Below are 23,031 nucleotides of genomic sequence, written 5' to 3'. Positions count from 1 at the left end.
ATACTTTAGTGTAACAGTGAAACAGAACACAGTTTTTTCAGAAAAAGAGACAGGACAATTTGGTTTCCAAAGTGGTTGGATGTGCTTTCTATTTTTTAGTGGATGCAGTAGGTGATCATAGAGTTTAGGAAGGGATATTAAAATTCCTCATGCATTCCAACATAACCTTGACTTACAAGAACTTGACTTACAAGAATCTTCAGGTATAGTTTGCCTGTTGCCTTTATCCATACCAGATTCTCCTTTCCTGATTATTAGACATTCATATCATGAGCCTGTGAAGGGGAATAAGAGTACAAAAAAACCCAAAAAAACTCCAGACTAACACAGATCCTATGTGCAGAAAGCAGAAAAGAAATCCACATTTCCCATGTGAGCAATTATACATTACACCCTCTTCTACAAAGTTTTGGAAAGGCATTGTCACTTCCTTCACATTTCAACTTCATCAGCATCACGTCCCTCTCCTGACACACAGCATGACTGGAGTCCAATCTTCTCTGTTAATGGACTGCACAAAACATGCTGTGCAGCAAACAACCAGCACCCCTTTCCCGTCTAATCTCCTTTCACTAAATCCAATCGTTTGATATTTTAGTTACCATGAACATGAATACAGACCTGGAGGCAACAGCCTGCCAGTTCCCCTGTGCCTAAGCAAGGGCAGGTTCCATGTCCGTACTGCGGGGACCTGAAACGCCAGCACAGCCAGGAGCCCCGCCACCCCGCAAGCATTTCTCTGCATAAACTTCGTGAGGTTGAAGAGCGGCTTCTGAGTCAGAGACGCGGCGACAGAAGGTGGGGCAACTGAGGACCAGCAACACGAGATTCCCAGAGCAGGAAACACTCCCACCGCAGCCCGGCGGGGCGAGCACCGCACCCCTACGGCTCCGGGACAGAGGGACACATCTCGCCTTGCTCCTGCACCCCGGCAGCACTGGAATGGAGGGACAGGTCTCCCCCGCCCCGCCGGCACCTCCCCCGGCCCGGAGCCCCCTCACCCCCGCTCCCAGCGCCACCCACTCGTGCCCGCAGCACCGCCTCGCTCCCTGTCGGCCCCCACCTCCCCTCCCTCCCTCCCGGCCGTACCTGGGCGCCGGAGCCGAGCTCGGGCGGCCGGCGGGCACCCACAGCCCTGGCCGTGCTCTGCGGGGGCTCCGCGCCCATCCCTCCGGGCAGGCTGGCCGTGACCATGGCGGTGGGCGCCCGGACCGGCAGCGCGGGGATGGGCGGGTTGTGCTCGGGGATGGGCGGGTTGTGCCCGGGGATGGGCAGGCTGTGCCCGGGGATGGGCGGGTTGTGCCCGGGGATGGGCGGGTTGTGCCCGGGGATGGGCAGGCTGTGCCCGGGGATGGGCGGGTTGTGCTCGGGGATGGGCGGGTTGTGCCCGGGGATGGGCAGGCTGTGCCCGGGGATGGGCGGGTTGTGCTCGGGGATGGGCGGGTTGTGCCCGGGGATGGGCGGGTTGTGCCCGGGGATGGGCGGGTTGTGCCCGGGGATGGGCGGGTTGTGCCCGGGGCTGCCGCCGCCCGGAGCCTTGAGGAGCGCCGGGACAACGCCGGGCTTGGCGCAGCGCACCAGCACCGCCAGCTTCTGCCGGGAGAGGGGGAGAGAGGAGCGGCATCGTCACCGCGGGGCTGCAGAGTGCACGGTCCCCCGGCCCTCAGGCAGAACGGATTTGGGGTTGTTTCCTTTTCGTTTGGTAGGGTTTACGGTTTTCTTCCTGACAGGGGAAGGGCTGGTTTCCCCCTCTTTGCTCGGGAACTCGTGGGTTGCACTCTGGGCTTCCTAAGTAGGGTTTTGCATTTGATTTTTTTGCCTCGATCTTAGTATAAATGATTGCGATATAAATCTAGCTAATACTGCAGCTTCAATTGATAATAAAAGGCTTAAAGAATGGTATTTTCAACTTTCTTTTCCATTGGTCTGAACTTCCATTCCAAGTGCCCACGGCACCCCAGTGCTTGGCGACCTCCTGTGTTCTTTCACTGTGATTGACTCAGGAGTCGGTTTGCTACGTTCCCTTTAAAGTTTTCTTTTCCTCCTGCTATTTTTCCAGTGGTGATAATTATAATAATGATAATATTTATATATTACTATCTATTATCATCATCATCATCATCCAAGCTAACTTTTTTCCATAGCACCCTCTTAACTCACAGTTTTCTGTTTTTCTTAACGGCTGTTCTTTTATATTGCTACAGAGTGGCTATTCCATAATGTATAATAGAAATGTTTAGATTATGACCTTTTTCTAGGATCTCTGACAAGATTTGTATTTGAGAATTCTGTAGGTACTGTGAAGAAGCATACGGTAAATAACAGTGTGCGCATAAAATGCTCACTTCTGAAAAGGAGAAGAAACTTTTATAAAGTTGTTGCGCTTTGAGTAATCTTGGGAGCTTTTCTTATTCATTCTATTTAGGCAAGTTAGATACATGTGGAAAAATATGCCAGTTCAAGACTCTTTTGATACCTTTAGTTGTTAAACTTTTTGTCAACTGCAGTTGACATCAAAGGCACTTAATCCTGCAAACAGTTCAGCCTGTGTCTAACTTTATACGCTGACCATAACTTTGGACTCCAATGCAATTACATGTAACGTACAGCCTTTGGAAACTGCTGTTCTACTGTTAAAGCCCATAAGAATTTGGTAGGCAACTTTGTTTAAAATACGTGTGTAATGAAGTGTGCATGTGTATAAAGTTACAGACATTCTCAGTTCTTTCCAGAATAAAGGCTGAAAACCTTCCTACTGGGCATAAAGTAGAAGCCTTGTAGCACAAAACTTCTAGGAAAATACATCCCTTCTTAAACCCATCATACACTTTAAGACTGGAAAGGCTTACTGGAAATACATGTTTGCTCTGGGAACTGTAGTTTTTGTGTTTATATGAAATCAGAAGCATGTGCTTTACTTCACAACCATGTGCTTTACCAGAGATACTTGCTTCAGATTTTAATATACAGAAATTACTTCTTTTTGGTCAAAGATTGGACTCAGTGATCTTTGAGGTCTTTTCCAATCTTACTGAGTCTGTGGTTCTGTGTTTCTAATGTCAGTATTACTCTAGTAATTGTGACTTTCTATAAATTGTTTTGAGCTTTCTTCATTTTTATCTTTAGTTTTCATTCTCCATTATCCTGGCAATCATCACAAGGAAGCATAGGCAATATTCTCTTTATTCTCTATGCTGTGTGTGTGTCAGAGAAGTTTTGAAGAGAAAAGACCTTTCTCTTCAAAACAGAAATATACCTGTCTGACAGTTTAAGAGTGCTCAAGTGAAAGACAAGAAGGTCATGTATGTCTTTTATGTAGGGAGGAAAAGTTGCTTATGAAAAAATTCTATAAAATCCTATTTCTCTGGTTTGTTGTAACACAGTTTTCCACTGGGGTTCCTTGCACTGATTCCATGCCCCATGGTATGCTGCTGCAGATGCCAAAGAGAATTGGGACAGCATGTGGGAGAGCTGACTGTCTCCCCTCCTGCTCTACAGAATATTTCCTTGCAAAGCACCTTATTAACCCCTACACTGACATAAAGCTCTCAGACTAAGAGTTCAGCCCTGTGGTTGTAGTTTTGTTTTATGTCCTATGAAAACTGCCAGCTCACAGACTGTCTGAAAATGCTGTACTTTGTTACAGTGCTAGAAATCCATTGCCTAGCTGGAGTTAGTGCTGCAGACAACCAGAGGTTTCCTGCTGACATCAGTAGCATTGAGTGGGAATTCTCTTTTGTGACCCTAGGAGCATTTGCTATTCCTGATAGATCACTGTAGCGATGAAGTGTCTTTTAATGCTTGTCCTCAGACATGAATGTGCAGGTTACTGAATGAAAAACTTCTTACAGAAACACTTACAGAAGCATTACTCTGATTTCGTATTTCGCTTAAATTTCTAATAAGCAATATTCTAGTGGTGTTAGTACAGCTTCACTTTGTTCTCAGTTCAGCAACAGAAAACATCTAAGCAAATAAAACTTCTTGACTCCAAAAGATAGACAATCCTTGATAGCTCAGTGGAAAGAACAAGTGAATTAAGTAGAAGTAGACTGTGACTTTCTTGACTAACTTCAATAGCAACTAATTGCTTTTTGTCTTGTTTCAAAGGAGCAAATTAGCTGATAAGTAGAAAAGCAGAAATTCTGTAAATGAACAAAAAAATTCACTACTCAAACTACCATCCATCCCTTACCCGCTTGTTCTCTCTACAAGCATTTACAGTGAGTCAGTTTTGGGTCTTTGCATGTGCTGCATAGTTAACATTTTTCCTAATAACTTCACAACCCTATCTATTCATATCTATACAACCAAAAGAGCTAAGGAAATAAAGATTACTGCTTGTTTCAGTCTAACTTTTGATAAATATTAAATGCTTGTAAAACTGGAAAACTTTCATTTGAATATAGGTTTTGTGGCTTTTCTAAGTAAATACAGGGAAAACTTTATGTCCTTGGGATAGGCGTGCAAAGACCAACTGGCCCATGTCTATCACCCCCTGAGAGTACAATGTTATATTAAGTTATTTAAATAACCAAAAATTTTAGAAACTAAATATGGAAATATATACAAAGGATCAGATGCTCAAGATTAGTTTCCAAAATATAGGTACAGAAAAACTGTCTATTTAGCAAAAAGCATCAGCAGTAATTCTTCCATGTCTCTTTTATTAATTTTCTAAACTGTACCTATCAAAACTTTTAAAATAGCCCCTTTATTCAAACTATGTTAATTAAGTGATGAGCTATTCTAATTTCTTTGTGTTTTTTTTCTTTGTAACAGCCATTTTTACATTACAATCCTGAGAAGACGTTGGTAAAGGAGTGTGGCAAGAAACAAAGGTTATGATATGAGAGATTAAAATAATCCTCAACAAAATCTACATCTGCTGTATTCTATTTCTGCTAGATTAATTAAAAGAATAATCTTAGTTTTTAAAGAGAAAGAAAATCTGCATTTTGAGAATCAGCCAGCATAACATATTATCAGATACTTTTGGAATGATGAACAATAAGACACTAAGCAAGCTTTGGACACTGCAGCAGAAAACATGTGCTAATACAATGGAAGAGCCAAAAGAGAGGAAAAGAAAAAAAATATTGGTTTTAAATGCTGGAAAGCAGGTCTCTGCTTCTCATCCACAGCATAATAGCACACACAATACACCAATTTTGAAACAGCGCCTTTTCAATAGCAACACGACTTTCATTTTCACTGCAGGATGCCATAGGCAGTCCAGAGTTTGAAATATGTATGCTGGTCACACGCAAGCACGCCACAATGTGCTGGAAATCTGCCACTTGTTTATGATTTCCCATCTTGTATGTGGCACGGTCTCAGCTATTTAAAACAGAGTTGTTGGTTGGTTTTTTTTTCCATATGTATAAAAATAACTCCGGCCTTTATATTCATTAGTACATGTAAGCTTCCTAGTGAGGTCTGTGTTGTGAAGGTTTGCAGGTAAGAAGGCAGCCGTCCAATAGTTTTAGCCTCAAATTTGATTACTCAAATGCTACTTCTGCTATCACAAACCACAAATCATTCTGTTTAGTGAATAAAGCAAGGGAAAGAGCAAAGGGAGAAAGTATTTGCAAGTGGCTGTTCCGTTGTGATCCACACACTGAGGAATGGGGCATATGTATGCACATATGCAGGCTCCAGCCAGGCTCCACGTACACAGCTCTGCTTCTGGTGCAAGGCTTTGGCTCCTTCATTGTCACTCTGCTGCAGTTTACATCATGTCTTCAAATCCTTACTGATGTGATGCCAACATTACTTCACACATGCATCTCTAATAAGACCATGGTCATGCTCTACAAAGGAGGAATTCTCAGCTTCTGGCTGCTGTCTGCCATAGCAGTGATTTAATACAGGCATTTGCCTTTTCAGCAAACCTTCATGTTTTCCTAGTAAAATATGAGATCTGTTTAAAAAGGACCTAAAATTCACTGTCCATCACATTTATAACACCTACACACTGTAGATAGAGACCTCACTCCATCAATCTTTAAAATGATGATCTGACAAAATAGTTGGGTTGTGAAAAACTGCAACTGTTTACAAAGCAATATCAGGTTTTTCCTTAGTGGCTCCCCATGGCTATGAGGAAACACTTGGCATAGCCTTGAGAGTTTATTTAGCTTCCAGAACACTGGCAATCCACTTTCAAATCAAAATGATATCTTTGTCAATTAATAATACAACATTCCGCACTAATCTAATGGTATGCATGCAAACCAGCTGAACAGACATCTCCAGCAGTGAGAGCCATGGCCTCTCTTCATTGACCCAATAGTCAAAATAAAATTCTCTTGAACAACAGAATATGTAATATGCAGAGACTGACAGCACGTAAATGCACTGTAAACACAGTCACCAGCTATGGCACTATGTACACTGTCTTAGGATTCTTGGGATTTTGATTCAATCCCATGAATTTCCATATATTTCTCCTATATTTCCAAGTTGCTGCTCATACACATGGCTGATCTTGCCTGATCTGAACCCTCAGTCATGAGCCAATCATCCTCATAACTTCACACACTACAACAAAGAAACGAGTAGGGCTTCAGCCAAGCACATGTGTTCACACAGACGCCCAGAGGCATTCAGTGGACGCTTATGAAGTCAAAAAGCTTCATAGTCTGTATTTCATCCCTGAACTCCCTGCATACAGGCCTTGGGCATCAGGTTACCTGTGCCCAAAGAGAAGACATTAAAAGAAGGTTCTCATACAAACAAAGATAAAGACTGCTACATGCGCTTTATGCACTGTCTCCGAAAATGTTGTATTTCATGTAAAAATGCTCAAGATGTGCAACCAAGGGGGAGGAGGAGAAGGAGGAAGAGGAGGTGGAGAAGAAGGTTTTCAAAGAAGGTTGGGGTAGTTCCTCCTGCCAATTGCCCAGTAAATGACCTGTCATTTTGATGCAAACGCTCTCCCTGCAACGCCCCAGCTTGGGCGGAGGCAGGGTGGGGAGAAAGGAGGGGAGAGAGAAGAAATTACTCGACAGAGGCATTTTTAATGACCCCCAGGGAGAGGTCACCATGGCACAGGCTGATATGAGGTACCTGGACGCAGGCAGCCTTCCTCCTCCTCCTCCTTCTCCTCCCATCCTCCTCCCACTATGCTGCTCCCGTCCCCTTGCCCTTTCCTAAAGGAAGCACCCAAAAGCACAATTAATAAACAAGGAGGTAGCGACTGCCCAACTAGGTACAATTCAAGTGTTAGAAGAACTTTAAAAGTAGCTGAAGAAAATCTGGGACTCAATGGAAACAGGCTTCCCAGGGGCAGACTGTCAGCCAAAGGAAGATGAGTATGAAACACAGGCAGGAATGTTTACGTATGCTGAAATACAATCTCAGCATTAGTTGGTTGGGGTTTTTTTTACAGCTTCTTTTGTCTGTTGGTTTCTTCTCCTTTTTCTTTTTCTTGTTCTTGTTATTTTTCTTTTTCTTTTTTTCTTTTTTTCTTTTTTTCTTTCTCTTTTTCTCTTTTTCTTTCTTTTTTTCTTTCTCTTTTTTTTTTCACAACTTCCTGCCTGCCTGTCTTAGAAATAAGAATGTATTTCTTTGTCTCTATCAGATCTTAGTTAATTAGCCATCACTGTAGCAGGTTCAAAGATTTAAATTCAAAGTGAAACTCATTCTAATCAAAAATGCGGCAAACTGGGGGTTTTGTTTGACTTTAACCTGAGAGTCAGTTATTGTATCACTGACGTACATACTGCATTACCAGCTGAGTGCTTTCAGCATCCCTCTATCAGTGTGAAATATTTAGTCGGCACAAGGATCCAATCAGCACAGCAGAGGGGAAGCTAGTGTGTGCATTAATTTACTTCAGTTGGAAAGCAGTAAAGCAGGTCAGAAGCATATAACCTTCTCCCTTTCCCCCTCCTCACTCCCCTCCCAAACAAATACACAGCACATCAGAAGAGTTTGGGGCAGAGGGGGTGGGGGGAGGGATTGAAAGCCACCCTGTATGAATCCAGATATGATAGTCAGACAATAAATTAGTCACTCCTGCCTAAATGACAAATGACAAAAAGAATGACAAACACTGCCTGAAACAGAAAAGGGGAGCAGCGCACAACACCATCAACACCCCTGGACATGCCCCCCAAAAACCCTTCTTCAATTAATTACATTGTGTAATTGTTTGGGTTTTATTCTTTGACTCTTTTAAAGCTGGAAAGGTGGCAGAATGATTACCCCTTCTGTGTATGACATTAATTAGAAGGAAAGCACATGCCGGGAAATACTGAAACAGTCTTTCTATTAAGGTGCAAAATGGCTTTTGATTTTCTAACCTGCCACATTCTCCAGGAAAGGCTTACATTAATATTACTGGTATTAAAAATCCGGTTTAGAAGCATTCACAAGCTCTTCTGCACATCAGCAATTTTATATACTGCAACGCACGACAGCTAAACTTTTTCTGCTTCTAATTCTACCCTTGTATTTGTCTCCTATTCTCCAAAGACAGTCAAGCTCCTTGTCTCCTTGGTATCATAATGAGAATACCAACATGCCATTTTCTTTCACAAGGGATCATATACAACCTGAATGTTACATGAACACATTTGTTCAATCCTCCAAGCAAAACCATCACACAGAAATGTGACGACAGACAATGATTAAAGCTGCATCAAAAAACCCCTACCCCAGCTTGTCAGTGTGAGCGACCAAACTCTCAATGTGTCTGCTCTCCAGGACAGGGCAGCAATAAAGAATTAACAGATTTATGTAAAGAGAGAATTTTCCAAACTGGAAATGCTCCAACAGTGGTAACTGCAGGCTTAGAAATACACATACTCAGTCAAATGCAATTAGCCTTTAATTTTTGAACCCATTAAACATCTTGCTGACTGCAAAAACCAATGTGTTTTAAATGGTATTGCTAACTGACAATCCACTTGTCAAAGCTTGGAATTAGCTGCTTAGTGACGTATAAACATCACTTTTTAACTAGCATGGAGTAGGGAGGAAGGGGATGCTATTTAATGAGAAAAGTCAGATTGATGCCATGGAACATTCTGGTAGTGCCTGTGCATCTTGAAGGGAGAGGAGGAGGGGTAACTAGGGTTGGGGGTTTTTAATAACCTCACAAATAATCCCTCCTCCTTTCTCTCTCTCAAACCATGCCAATGATCAAGGAAATGAGAACAAGGCGGTTGATTCACAGCTGACTCTCTCTTCTTGTTACATCAGATCAAGAAGGAGCCGTGTCACGGGGTGGGGGCTGATTTCTGCCGAGGAAACAAATCTACAAGCTGGCATTTTGTCTCCTACTCCTATTAATTAGACAAGTTTTCTGTCAGAAACAGAGCTTTTAAAACTTGCTACAGAGTTACATGTGTGCCCACTCACACACATGCTGCATAGATGCATCCAGAAAATTAATTATTATGTGTGTGGGATAAACACCGCTCAAAAAATCTTCCATGCAAGAGTAGTTGTTTTTCCATTGTATTTGATGGGTGGATCTCTATTCTTTTCCTTAATCCCAAATTAAAAACATACAATGAGCTGCTAATAGTAAGACACAGCCAGTGCTGAAGCCCACAGTAATGACAGCCTTTAGATAGGGAGCACTGTGTTCTGGAGCAGGTCTGCAAGGCTCCAACATGCTTTTTTTATACCCAAACTTACCACAGAGGAAACCTTCAGCCTGATCTCACTATGAATAAAGCAGAAAGCACACAAGCATCCTGTTGGTCAGAGGAGGGCTCCCTGTGGTGTAACACAGGTTCTCCTATAGCCCCAAAACCAGAGTCCAACCTTCTATTCACAGCTCAAAATTTACACTTTTGCTGTTGCCAGCTTCAGTTTCTCATTATTTGCCTCATCCCATGCATTCAAGAGGACTGTGTTCATACGGCTTATTTGGTGGTGAAAAACAAATCCAACTCTCTACAAACAAACACACAAAGACACCCCGGGTGGACACCATATAAACACTAATATATTTCTAATTCAAGCTTTGAGAAAACAAAGGCACAGTGATTAAAGGCTGGAAACATGCAGCCAGTGTATGGAGACTGAGCAAGTGCCCTAGAACAAGTTGAATGTTTCCATTTTGTGAAGCTCATTCACTATAGTTATAAGATGCAGGGCAGACATTTGCATTTCTAGAGTGGTATCTTGACTTTTTTAGATTATTCATGGGATCCAGATCCTTTCTAAATGGCATCAAGCTCACATTTCTTGATAATCTGCCTCTCTTTCTTTCAGTACTCTGCCTCTTTTCTTCTCCTCTCCATGAACGTCATTAAAGTTTGTATTCCATGTGTCTAGAACTCAGGGGCTTCTCATTTTTGTTTAAAAGGGCACTGCTTCCTATGACCAAGCACTGCAAAAAGAGATACAACTGCATGCAATCAGAAAAACTAAGAATAAATTAATTTATTGTATCCAGTTTCAAAGCTGCTGCCTCCTAATTCACATTCCCTATTCCCCATTCCTCCCAACAGACCCAACCCAAAGCCTACCCCAACATTTCTTTGATTTTTTCCCTCCTTCACCCCAGCCTAAAATCAAATTTGGAAATGCACATCTTCTTTGGAGTGGCAGGAAGAGCCAGCAGTACAATAAACCAAGCCAAATGCTCCCCCTCCTTTTTTTCCTAGATAACACAGAATCCTCCTGAAATGAACAAATGTAACTGAACAGATACAGACTTCCCATGGGATCAAACCATCAGTTCCTCAGCATACACAGAAAGAAGAGAGAAATTAAATGGTTGCATTTCTCCCAAGGGAAGGCAGATCTTCAGTGGTGAAGTATTCCCATCAGAAATTCTGGGTAAGGTGCAAAGAAAAGAAAAAAATCCCTATTTCCTCTCCAGGCCTGGTGTAGACAATTCTCCAGCAATTCTACATACACATATTTCAACCCAACAGCATGAGCTTTTAGCATGACTCCAAAGTGATTAGTGTTTTTCAAGTACAGGCATGTTTGCATGATACACATGAAAATGCTCGGAGCCACCTTTCAATTTTCCATCACCCCCAAGTACAGTTTTGGTGAAGGCAAATTTATGAACAGGTTTTTTGCAAAAGCCATCAGTTGTTAGCACACTTTACTAATGAAAAACCCTGTGTCTTGGCAGCACAAAGAGCAGGGTCCTTCTACCCCAGCCTCTGAGTCTGCATCTGGCTAAGCAAACCAGGACTGAGGTGGAATCAGAGCTGTCTTTCAAGATCTAGATAAATCCCTTTGCCTTAGTTTTCCAACTTCGTAACATGTTTTCCTAGTCGAGGTATTGTGAAAATGAACTTGTTAGCATCCATCAAATGCTGTTTATTTATATTTTAAAGACAAATCATATGATTTTATCTTTATCCCACAGGATTATGGCTGTCAAATCAAAGGTAGTGAACTATCACCCTGTTTATCTTATTGTGCCTGAAATATTTTCACATGTCCTCCAAAGGAAACCTTGTGGAGATGATGACGATACTTAACAAGTCCAACCCTTTTCCTGTGTGTATGCGGACTTGGCCATGAAAAGAACTATGCAGATGGCAGAAACTTAATTTCATGTATTTTCCTTTCCACAGGTTGCATAAAAAGCAATCTACAGACCAAAAAATGTGGTAAAGTCCATGACCAGAGATGGGAAACACACCTCTAAAAAGAGATGCTACAGATCTGAAGAAAAAAAGTGTTCAAAGAAACTGGAAGGAATGGCAGAAAGACACAGAAATATATTTCTCACAACAGCACTCTTGCAATTCTGCTGCCAATGGAGAGAAAATAGTTGAAGTAGAAAACCTCTGAGAGATTTTCCTCCTGCATCATAAAATAAAACTGTTTATTACAAACTATGGAATGAGAATGATGAACAGTTATGTGGGTGTTGCAGAAGTAAAGGGAGCAGAAGGATGAGTTGACAATGGACTTCTATCTCAAGACTCCCTACTTTCTCATACAATATATACAGGATGATAACCTCAATAATTTCTCTGTTCCTTCCCAGGATGTCTGAGCATCTGTACATCATTCAAAGGAATGCCTATGATCCACTGAAACGCCTCAAGAGGTAGGAACTCTAAGTATACATGTGGAAGGAAACTGCAACAGCTAAAACTGAAGTCACAGGAAGTAAAAGTTGGAAACTGAAGCTCCATATCACGAACACAAAACTTTAGCTATTGAGAGCACCTTCACTCCTCATTTAATTTTTCCCTCGGTTGCACCACTTCATTTGCCATGAGGAGTATCAAAAAACATAACTGTGAATGATCACAGTCCTCTCTTTATCCAACCTGAGGGCTGACTGTGCAGGCAGGCTGGCTGCCACAGAACTCAGGAAGCAACAGAACTGCAGGGGTTTTCTGCCTTTCAAGCAGGGAGTGTTCAAAGAGGTAGGCTATCAAATAATGTCTTAATGTCTTACCAAAAACATAAGGTAATGTTCAAAACCTGGCTGAATGAATACCACCTGAACAATTATAACATCACCCTTTTTTTTTTTCAATATAATGGCCTAGTTGCTCTAGGGACATGGGTCGTTTAGATAGATTTTTTAAAAATTAACTTCCCCTCCCTAGTCCTCCCCACCTTCCCCAAACAAAGAATGCTGTGTGAGTACACACATGCGAGAAATCAAAAGCCAACTTAGACAGTTTGAGAATCCCAAGGAATGCCACTTGACTAGATACAGATAATTGATCATTCATAATAAGATAAGGACACAGCATGTAATATTTTTCTGTTAATGAGACTTCAGAGAATGCATGAAGAAACTATTTAGAATGACTGAATTGCACAAATACATTAGCAGATGTAGAAAATAATGTGTAAATTTAAGAAAAAAGGGAATTACATGCTTTCATTCTAACTTAATGGAAATGCAAATGATAAGACAATGCTTAAAGAGAAAGAAAGGTATACAGCAGTGTTGGGAAAGAACATTAAAGAGATAAAAGAGCTGCTAATGAAGGACTTTGTAGATCCTTGAAACTAAGACAGTTACACAACCATTATTGTTGAGGCCAAAAAGACGGTAACAAGCAATAAATAACATAGATTGTGCCAATGACAGTAAATAAGATGGAATGTAGAACGTGATAGAACAGACTGGGCCCATTTCAAAACAACAACAACAACAGGAGAGGAGCTCAGTGGCTAAGGAGAAGGCAATGACACACAACATTGCTATTGCTTTCACATTGCTTTCTTGGTGCTTTTCCATCAAGATGGAAATGATTATTTAATGCACATATAAAATGGAAATTATCTGCAAAATTTAGTCTGTAGTCTTCAGTTTTGTGTCTGAACTAATTTCTAAACTACTCCATGAACAGGTTTTTTGCAAAAGCCACCTTTTGCAAAAGAGAGAAAAAGATGTTTGTATGTTGAGTTTTGCTATTGTAGGGGCAAGCACCTGGATACTTCGTCCATGAGAACTCCACAGGGAACTGAAGAGTGGTACTGATCTGTGTGTATACTCAGAAAGGATTCAAGGACACGGAAGAATGGTGAGAAGAAATCAAGAGAAGCTTCAGCAAACTTTTCCCCTATGATTTTTACATCTCAGAATCAGAATAAACATTTCCTATTGAATGCAAAACATCACAAGGACTTAAATACTAGCCTCCATCAGTCAAACAGATGCTTTGTCTGGAACATTTATCCCAGCTTTTCCCATTTATCCCGACTTTTCTTCTGATAAAAGTAATTTTGCAAAGACACTGAATACAAAAAATGACAAGGTGGTCAGAAAGAACTGATTCTCTTGCTCTCCAGTTCTGTAGTGCACCACATGTTTTCCCATCTGAGTTAACCTTTTCATCTGCAGGAGTGGAACACACTTCAGAGCACAAGGTAAGGATTAGGTGGCAGGTTTGTGCAGCAGCCCCCAATGATTTGAGCTCAAATACAGCACAAGTAATAGATAAGAATGTAAAAAGAAGTCCTTGTTCAAGTTCAAAAATCACCTGTGGTGTAACTCCTAACTTGGAATAAGATTGGGCCACAACTGTGGGAACTATAATGACACAATTTAGAAACAGAATGGGACAAGTAAGTGGCAATATCAAGTTTGCTCATTCCAGTGGATTCCAGCTGAGCAGGAGGCATTAGCAACACTCGGTGTGGAAACAGTAGCTCTCTACACACCTGCTCTATAGATACTGTGACTACAGCCAGCCCCCTATCATTTCACTCCTGCTTTTCCCCACTTTTTGTTTGTTGGGCTTTTTTTGTTGTTGTTGTTTTGTTTTGCGGGGGTTTTTTGTTTGGTTTTTGTTTGTTTGTTTGTTTGTTTTGTGGTTGGTTTTTTTTTTTTTTCCTGAAGGATTGAAGCCTTGAAAAGGAATTGTGGAAAAGTAAAATAAACTTCAGTAATGAGGGCCTTCTCCCTCATAGGAGGTGAGGGAAACAGGGCATGTTTTACAGAGCATAGTATGCCAATATGAATTCCCAGTTCTTCCAAAGAAATCCATCTCCTAATCCCTTAATTCTCCTCCTGTGACACACCGACTAACGTGACTGTGCCAGCATTCAGATAGCTGTGCAATAAACCAGTAGTTCTATTCATTAAAGTTAACTTATCAAGGGAAAAAAAAACCCTTGCTTTTAATACAGATGGATTTCCCACTTCAGATCACACCCTTGCTTCAAAAATAGCAGGGCTAGGTGGTAGAAGCACTGGGGAGGAAGGGGAAAAGAGGAGGGAAAAACATAATTTCAGGAGAGTGCTGGCATGGTGTTTGGGCAGCAATGGGCACAGGCTTGGCAATTTCACAACAAATTGCAAGGAAAGTGGGAAACAGAAAGGAAGGAATTAAAGAATAAAGGAAAGAACATATGCAAGAGCCTATGAGGACAATGTACTTTGGCCAAAGGAAACAAGTACAGAACCACTGTGTCTTTCATGCTAGGCCAACAAGTTTAGCAATAGTACTTCCAGTAGTAATCAACACTCACTTTTTCCAGTTGTGTGTTGAGTAGCCTGTGTGGAAACATGTCCATTTCCAGCAAACTGCTGCCAATGATAATATGTAGACTCAGCAGAGAGGCCAAAGGCTGCATGGACACAATGAATAAATTACCCTCTGAACCCTCAAATTATAGGTCTTTGTCAAGTCATTTAGATCTAAAATCTGATCTGCCTTAAAGCATATCTAGCTCATCAGGGAATATGTTCTGTATATTCAACAGCCATTTCAAGGAAAATGAACCTCTTTATTACAAAAATTATTATATTTTTATACTTAAAAAATCTAGTAAAAATTTTTTCCTACAAACAACCTTCACCAAAAGAGCTTATGCTCATCTCATCTAAATAGACACTAACATCCCCACATAGGCACATCCACCTACCAGACACTGCTCCCAGTCTTTTGCTGACATGGTGAATAAGAAATAAATCACAGGAATAGGAATCATCAAAAAAGTAACTAAACAAAAATTATTAAAAAATACATCAGTCAAATGCAGACGGAGAGAGGAGGTAAGGGAGAAACAGGACATTGAGAGAAAGGCATTTGAAATTTCATTTTTCTTGACAGTATTCTTTCTAAAAACCAAAAGCAGGCTGAGTTGGAATGCAGTGCTGTGGTAAAGGCAGATGCATTCAGTTTTCTTACCTAAAAGTTTAAGGAAGAAGTAACTACAACATCACAGAAAAGAGACAAAGACTGCTGAATTCAGCAGTAACTAAGTCTATAGATGGGCTAAGCAATCTGTAAATGGAAACTTCTCAAAGCTGGAACAAAAGTAAAGCTCCTGAGTATTTTAGCAATGAGCATGCCTGAATCTCCTGCTATTCATTATATCATCCATTAATATCATTGCTCTTCTGAGCTTATTAGCATTTCCTCTCTACAACATGATAGAAGTGTATTAGTTGATTTTTTATCTGGGGGTATTGTGGATGAACAGAAGATGGTACATATGTTGAAACAAGGCACAAATGCTCTCAGCTGAGAGATTTAGTTTATTGGTTTTTTATGCGCTCTAAGGCATGTGATCCATTTCCTAAGAGAGTTTGCTGCGTACCATATAGACTGTGAGTATAATAGGACTTGAAATGCCACCTATGCATCAGCTGCAGAACACAGGGCAAGTCAGTTTGGAGTGACTGGAATATGGTGGGGGGAGGAAACACAGGTTTTGATGCTGACACATGTAAATTCAGAGCAGGTAGTGCAGTTCTTACGCTGTTCCAAGAGCAACTCTAGGTCTGAAGATAACAAAACTCAACTCAACTGTTTTAGACTGGTACATGTACATGTCCAGATGAGCCTTGCTGCTGGCATAAAGGGGAGTTGAGGTGCCCACTCTCGGAGTAAGAGGGCTGTTGGGCCAAGAAGATGAAAACAGACCTTGAGATTTTGACATATGTACTCATCTTCCATGATTTATGCCTCTCTAGTTCCCCATTTGCTGAATTCAGTAACTGCAGATCTGTAACTGGCACACCTCCAGCTAAGGGCACTTCTGGGCTATGGAGTCAGAAGCAACTTCTTGTCTTGGTTTGAAATACAAGGAAGGCAGGAACCTTCCATGGAATGGGGAGTATGACCCCCTTCCCATGGAATTATTATAACTTTGAAATTAAGGGGTTTTCAGACTTTCAGGCAAAGATACAGGAAAAGAAGCAACAGTTCTTCACTAGTATGTATGTGCAACAAGGCAAACAAACAGAACCGAATCCCAGTCCCAGCCCCTCACTTTCCCCTTGGTGCAGTTCCGCTCACAGCCAGCAGGGGCGCTGCTGGCTCCGAGCCGGACAGGGTAGGTGCAATGAGTCCCCCACGCCTGCAGGGGGCGCTGTGGCACAGGCTTTGCAGCCTCACCGCATGCGGGTAACGGTGGGCAGGATGGAAAAGGCACTTCCTCTGCAAATCCACAGGGCCAGCAGGCCCCGGTGCCCCTCTGTATAGTGAGGTGGGCTGCAGCAGGAACCTCAGACTGGCAGCAGGAACGGCAGGGGTGAGCAGACCCCGAAGCAGGGAACAAAATGTATCAGAAACTCAACAGCTGCAGCAGCAGCTGCGGGTGTCCCGGCAGGCAGGGGATGTGGAGTTACGGTGTAGTGAAAAACCCAGAGCCGTGGCAGAGAAATGGTGGGGTTGGGCAGCAGCCCTTGGGCTCTCTAACACGGCCAGGAGAGGCTCCCTCTAGGGGTCCCAGGTTTTCCCTGAGGCACCAGAGTAGATGGTGAGGGTCCTTCCTAGTGAGGTAAGCTGCTCATAAGGTCCCAGTCCAATGGCCACTGTTACAAGCAGAGCTTCACTCACAGTAGAAGACAGAAGGAGATGGAACCCAGCAGTGGTGGCAAATTCTTTCCACAGCAACTTTAGTCTGTCTCCCCTCCTATGTCAAGAGAGAGAGAGATCAAGAGGAGCCTGGCCCAGCCCAGCTGCTCAGCCTCCCCCAAAACCTTGCAGTATCTTTGCCCTTCCAAAGATAAACCCCCACAGGTAAGAGAGTCGCCAACTGCACCCTTCCTCTGCCTTGTTAGTTTCTTCTGTTCTTTAGTACCAGTTGTTATTGTCTCTTAGCAACAGATGGGACAAAATTCCAGGAGAGAATGGAACAAAAAAAATCCTATCCCCCAACACTTCTCCTTTAGTTTATGTACTCAATGAACTTTATTCTTCTCTCCTACAGCAGACCTATCAGCTATTACAATACCTATCAGCTTCAGCAGAATTAGTCTTGGTTCAAACTGGTGAAAGAGCAGGATGAAATCCAGTGAAATGTATTTAAATGATTCTGCTACTTTCTCTCTGCTCTAATTTTCATACAGAGTAAAGACAAGTAAGCCAGACCAGACCAGCTCCATGGTGTTATCTCTAACGTCGATTGCCAGAACTAGCTCAAATGAATCAAAGCATGAAGACCTTCACTCACCTTGTAGGGGCCCTACAGTCTCCCTGGGAACATCCTACTGGTACCTTTACATGGAAAGGTGGACTCTCCTCTGAGGTGGTTTGTTTCCACTGCCAATGGGCATGTTGACTTAAAAATTAAATATCCCTACTGAGTGACAAAATTTGGAGAAGTCTAATCCAGAAAATTAAATAGTGAAATGTTGAGTCATGCAAGTGCACTGTTCTTTATCTTGAAACCTGTGTTTATATAAAATTGCAATGTCTCAGTAGGGAGTTATCCCAGATTTAGGACAGTGGGATAAGAGTGATGGGTGAGCTGCAGGAATTACATTCCTAAACTACAAAATGAGCTCACCTTGCTTTAGGCCAGGCCTTTATGCCTTAGACCTTGAACATCTGATGTTCAGAGAGAACGCCTGTACAGCTACTGTTAGCATTTAATTTGGTTTCAAACATGTTAAGAATGTTAAGTCTGAATGACACAAGAAGGAGCATTTGTGTATTGATCACAGGACCAGTCCATTTTAGTAGAGGCATCTCCCTCCAGTTGTCCAGGACCCAGACAGACACAGTCAGGAAGGTCACAACTTGCCATTTGACAAAATATACTGCCATCCCTAAACAGGATGTGCTGTCACCATGCACCTGTAGCAACCATCTTCTACCCAGGGATAGGCTGCTGGCTAGACAGCATTCTCCAAAGCAGGCACACATTACCTCACCTTCCCCCTTTCCAAGACTGCCAGTTAGTTGTTCCTGCTTTTAAATTAAAACCAGCTCCTAACTCATGCTCTCTTTGGTACACTGGCAACACACAGAGTCTTTTTGGCACAGCCTTGCACAGAAGTCCTCCTGCCTTGGAAAGTTCTGGCTTTCCTTGAGAGACTGCAATGTAATTTAAGAGCAGTTTTGGCTAGAAAGGGGGTTGATACTGTTAAGATTGCTCATGCTGAGCAATGAAGCTTGGATGTGACCTTATCAACAAGGATTTTTGCAACTATGCAGGAGATAAAGCAGAATGACCTGGACAAACTCAGCATCTTGGCAAAGAGCACAAGAACAAGCAAAAGTTGACTCATGGCAGTAGAAATCTGCCCTCATAGCATCGTGACTAAACTATAATTAGACATCTCCATTTTTTAAAATCACTCGTGATTTTTTTAAGGGCTGGCAAAAGGAATGAAAATTTCCTACCATTTCATCCATAAATACTTTTAAAGTGACTTTTAAACCATTTCATGTTGAAATAAAAAAAAAAAAAATCACAATGCCTGGCTTCTTTCAAGTGGCCAATAACTGAAAGGACAGGATCTGATAATATCACTAACTGATAGGACAGTACAGGGAAAAAATTGTGAGTTTTAGGACAACCTCTCTACAGTGTGTTATATAAAAATACCAAGAGGGATGTGTCAGTTGAGCCACAAGAAACCATGAAAAATACATTATTAATGAAAAAGACAAGCCCTTCAAGAGCAATTATAAACTTTCCACAGCATCAGCAGGAAAAGGGATGTATTTAACTACTGACTGCCACCATGCCTGACTTCCAACAATAGAATGCTACAAGAGCATTTGTATTTTCCTTGGTCTTTTGCTGTTTCTTCACACATGGGCAAGAAAAAATGAGAGCAGCACATCCTCCCTAGCACCTTGACGAATTTCTGTCCCTGAAAAGAGATTGCATTTACTTTGGAGACTGGTTCAAGAATTCCAAACCTGGTTCCATTTTTCTGTGGACAGGCTTCTCTGAAAAAGCGTTTGTGATGACTGCTAGAGGAAGCCTGTCAGACCTGTAGGGCAGCTCCATCAGTGCCTCAAGCCATAGGATGTGAATCAAGTTCCAGCCCGAAGCTGCTCAACCAGACATGCACAGTAATTCAGGACTACCAGAAAATCTGCGCAGGGATACATCAAAGTTCCTTTGGACAACCACTGGTATCCATCCCACAGCTGTCACAGCCTGCTGGCTATCACGGACTGGTCAGGACATGACTATCTGCAGAGCTAAATGTTTTAAGGCAACTTTAGGATTATGTGACTACTGGATCACATTGTGCCATTCAGAAAACTTGATTCAGGAATGCTTGCATGAAGTTTATAATTTCTTCCTGGAAGCCATTCTGAAACCAAAGTGAAACCTTGATTTAAGTATCTCAAGCATTAGCATCTGCTATTTTACTAGGTTCATGGCTTTCAATCTTGAAAATCCCTGTCTTATTTCCAGCTTTAGCTTCCAGCCACTTAACACCTTTTTCCCAGCTACACAGAATAGCTGCCTGCTAACTCAGATGCTCCTCTCCTGAAAGACAGGGACAGTGATTCTGGTTTTCTCCATACCCACTGTGGGCACTAAGCTTAGGGTAGAATATAAGCCTGTTTTGTGACTTGAATTGCTCAGGAGTTTCACCTGCAGCTGTAACCAGGCTTGCAAGAACCTCTGACATAGACAGAATTTCTGATGGGCACCTCACTGTTCTAGGATTTTTGTATTTTAATGTGATTTGGGGAGCCAAAGTGGGCTGAGTGTGCAGGAGCATGTGTCATTCATGTGCAAGGCAGCATGCAATCCAGTCTTTCGCCTTCCCAGCTCCCAACCATTCACATTCTGGCAACATCTCACTTGAAGTCCCCAAATACTCCCAGCCCAACAAAGAACAAATACCAGCTTCTCTGAAGCTACAGCAGAGAGAAAATGGCAGCTAAAAAAATGCATAAGGCCAACTTCAAAGTTGTTGAATTTGGTGCTTGGGCTTTTAAAAACCTGTCATTTGGGAGGAAGAGTGGGAGGCTGCTCTTTCCCCCTCCTTTTCACTAAACAGCTTTTCAGAACTTGGGACAGCTACAGCTCTCATTTTGCATTCCTCCTTCTGGAAATAAATACTTGTGTGGGTTGTCACATTAGTCAGTAGATAGATGACAAAAACAAATTACAGCCTGGCACGGAATCATGCATTGTGTGTGTATGTGTTACAACAGAGTATCTGCTATCACTACAGTGGTTGATTCTACATGTCAGAGGGTGGAGTCTTTTCCAGGAGCACAAGTCCTGTAATGAGGGACTGTCCAAAGAAGAAGCAGAGAATTATGACTGTGTTTCATTCCTTCCCCTCAAGGAGTATTACACAAACTCTCCATATGGCTCATTGCTGCACAGACAAATCCTACTCCTTCAATGCTTCTTCCAGCTCTCTGAAGGCAAAAACAAGCTAAGCAGTCCCACAGCTCACTTCAGCCTTTAAATAAGCTGGGGTTCTCCAGAGGGATGGGAACCAAAATTTATTTGCCTTTTCAAGGTCCACAGAGTTTTTACCCTCTTTTTCTCTCACTGTACATGTTTAAATCAGTTTTGGTGTCAGTTATGATGACCAAATCAAATTCTTTCTCAAAAAATAACAAGATTTTAAAAACATGCCCAGTGTTCAACCCTCACTGTGAATAACCATTTTTTTCAATCTGAGAGACCAACATCCTGAATTATTACCTGACTGGTCTTCTGCAGAAAAGATGAGCCCTGCTGCATTCCTGGCCCCATGTTTTGTATGCATGAAAATATGAGCCAGGGAAATTATTCAACAAATACAGTAATTTCACGGGTATAAGGCACACCGGAGTATAAGGCAGACTTCTAGGTGTCAGCAAATTTCTGAACTTTGTCCATATACAAGGCGCACCAGCATATAAGGCACACTTTTTTTTTTTTGCAGTGAGGATCCATGCACAACAAAGTAACGAATTAGTAACGGAATCACACGATTGCAGGGTTTACTGCCTCGGCTCGGGGCCAGGCGGGCTCGGCTCGGGGTTTCTGCAGGCTCGCACTTCCAGGTTAGCAAATTTCCAAAATTGTCCATATATAAGGTGCTCTGGGGTATAAGGCGCACTTCTGGGTTTGGAGCAAAATTTTAGTCAAAAGGGTGCGCCTTATATGCACGAAATTACCGTAATCAAAATTCTGCCCTAACCTGGATAAACAGATGACTGTTTTTGAGAACTTAAGGCAGAGGAGACTGAGTTGCACAATCAGATTATCTGATGCAGATATTTCAATGAGTAAATGGAATTACTTCAATTGTTCCTGGAACAGATGGAAAATCTGTTGTTCTTGTGAGATGCCTTCCCACTGCTGTGCTACCATGACTCTGGAGCTATAGTGGAAACTATGGTGTGGGACCTACAACTGCATCATTCCTCACCAAAGAGGGCTGAGAAAGAAATTCATAGCCTGCCTTCCACCCATTTATCTCACCTTAAGATACCTTTGTGTTGGCCTTGTCTCTAACTTTTTACTTTTACACTCCACAATGTAACAGCTACACATCACTTTCAGTAATGCCATTGTTCAAATATTTCTGAACAGGTCACTGAATGCAAATGAACAACATTTAAAAACTAATCAAACTAAAAAAACTTTTTACCATTTACATTCAGAATATTGACAGAAGTAATGTATTCAAATGCTGTATCCCAACTAATCACAGAAACAACTTAAAAATATGGGACTTTATAAAAGCAATAAATTGTGGAGGTTTGTCTCCTTTAATAATTGTGCAGGAGTGGTGTGGTCAAACTTCCAGAAATAATCACTAGAAATACAATTATTTGTACAAATTAAAGTGGTGAATTTATGCAATTACATGATTCCTGCAGCTAGGGCTTTAAAAATAAAATCAAGCACTGTATGACACACAATATCCCTGCTAGTGTTGGTGGTGCTCCTTTATATGCTATAAATTCAAACTGGGCAATGAAAAGAAATTTTCCAGGACCATTTTACCTTATGCTGCTTTGAAAGCTCACACTTCAGTCCTTACTCATTCTTGGTGAGTCACAAGCTTTTCAAGTTTCTAACATTTGTATATCAAACCAGGCCAGAACTTCAATTACTGTAAGCAGTGACAAAACATCAATGTTCCTCTGAATCATCATTATCACACCCATGTTTGAAGAACTCTGCACAACGGTTAAGGACTGGGTATAAATGTGAATATTCAGGTGAATTCAGCACACTGAAGCCAATTTTGCACCTCCTAAGAATCAATATTCATACACTACTTGTGATTTTGGAAACTATCTTGGCAATGTTTGTCAGTTTATGCCAAGGACACTGTGTTCTGGATTCACACTGAGGGCATCTGAAATGCCAAAGACCTAAGTGCTTTTGTGACTCTGGACCCAAGTT

General features: G+C 41.9%; 1 protein-coding gene and 1 long non-coding RNA gene across 12 annotated transcripts in view; one reads left to right on the top strand and one right to left on the bottom strand.

Annotated features, from left to right (window-relative positions):
- The window catches only part of LOC116995572 (PHD finger protein 21B-like), a 182,236-nt gene that overhangs the window by 57,356 nt on the left and 101,849 nt on the right, over positions 1-23,031 (bottom strand). The window contains exon 3 of one of the 7 annotated variants that reach the window (XM_033058414.1): positions 14,935-15,033. The exons of 5 other annotated variants lie outside the window; for them this stretch is intronic. In XM_033058414.1, the coding sequence (XP_032914305.1) occupies positions 14,935-15,033 (99 nt within the window). Of the gene's footprint in view, positions 1-1,089; positions 1,195-14,934; positions 15,034-23,031 lie in introns of those variants that run through there. One more of the 7 variants, XM_033058416.1, reaches the window with a different exon arrangement.
- LOC116995574 lies at positions 664-18,057 on the top strand. 5 transcript variants are annotated; one of them, XR_004417760.1, is made up of 3 exons: positions 664-954; positions 10,629-10,803; positions 11,562-13,255. It is a non-coding gene; the product is annotated as an uncharacterized LOC116995574 (long non-coding RNA). The 5 variants fall into 5 exon arrangements; XR_004417762.1 differs by lacking the exon at positions 664-954 and adding an exon at positions 1,665-1,702; XR_004417761.1 differs by lacking the exon at positions 664-954 and adding an exon at positions 17,765-18,057 and having other exon boundaries at positions 9,728-10,803; positions 11,562-12,368.

The sequence above is a fragment of the Catharus ustulatus genome, chromosome 4 (genome assembly GCF_009819885.2).
Source record: "Catharus ustulatus isolate bCatUst1 chromosome 4, bCatUst1.pri.v2, whole genome shotgun sequence".
NCBI lineage: Eukaryota > Metazoa > Chordata > Aves > Passeriformes > Turdidae > Catharus > Catharus ustulatus.
Note: the sequence above shows the minus strand (reverse complement) of the source record. Positions and strands in the feature narration are given on the sequence as shown.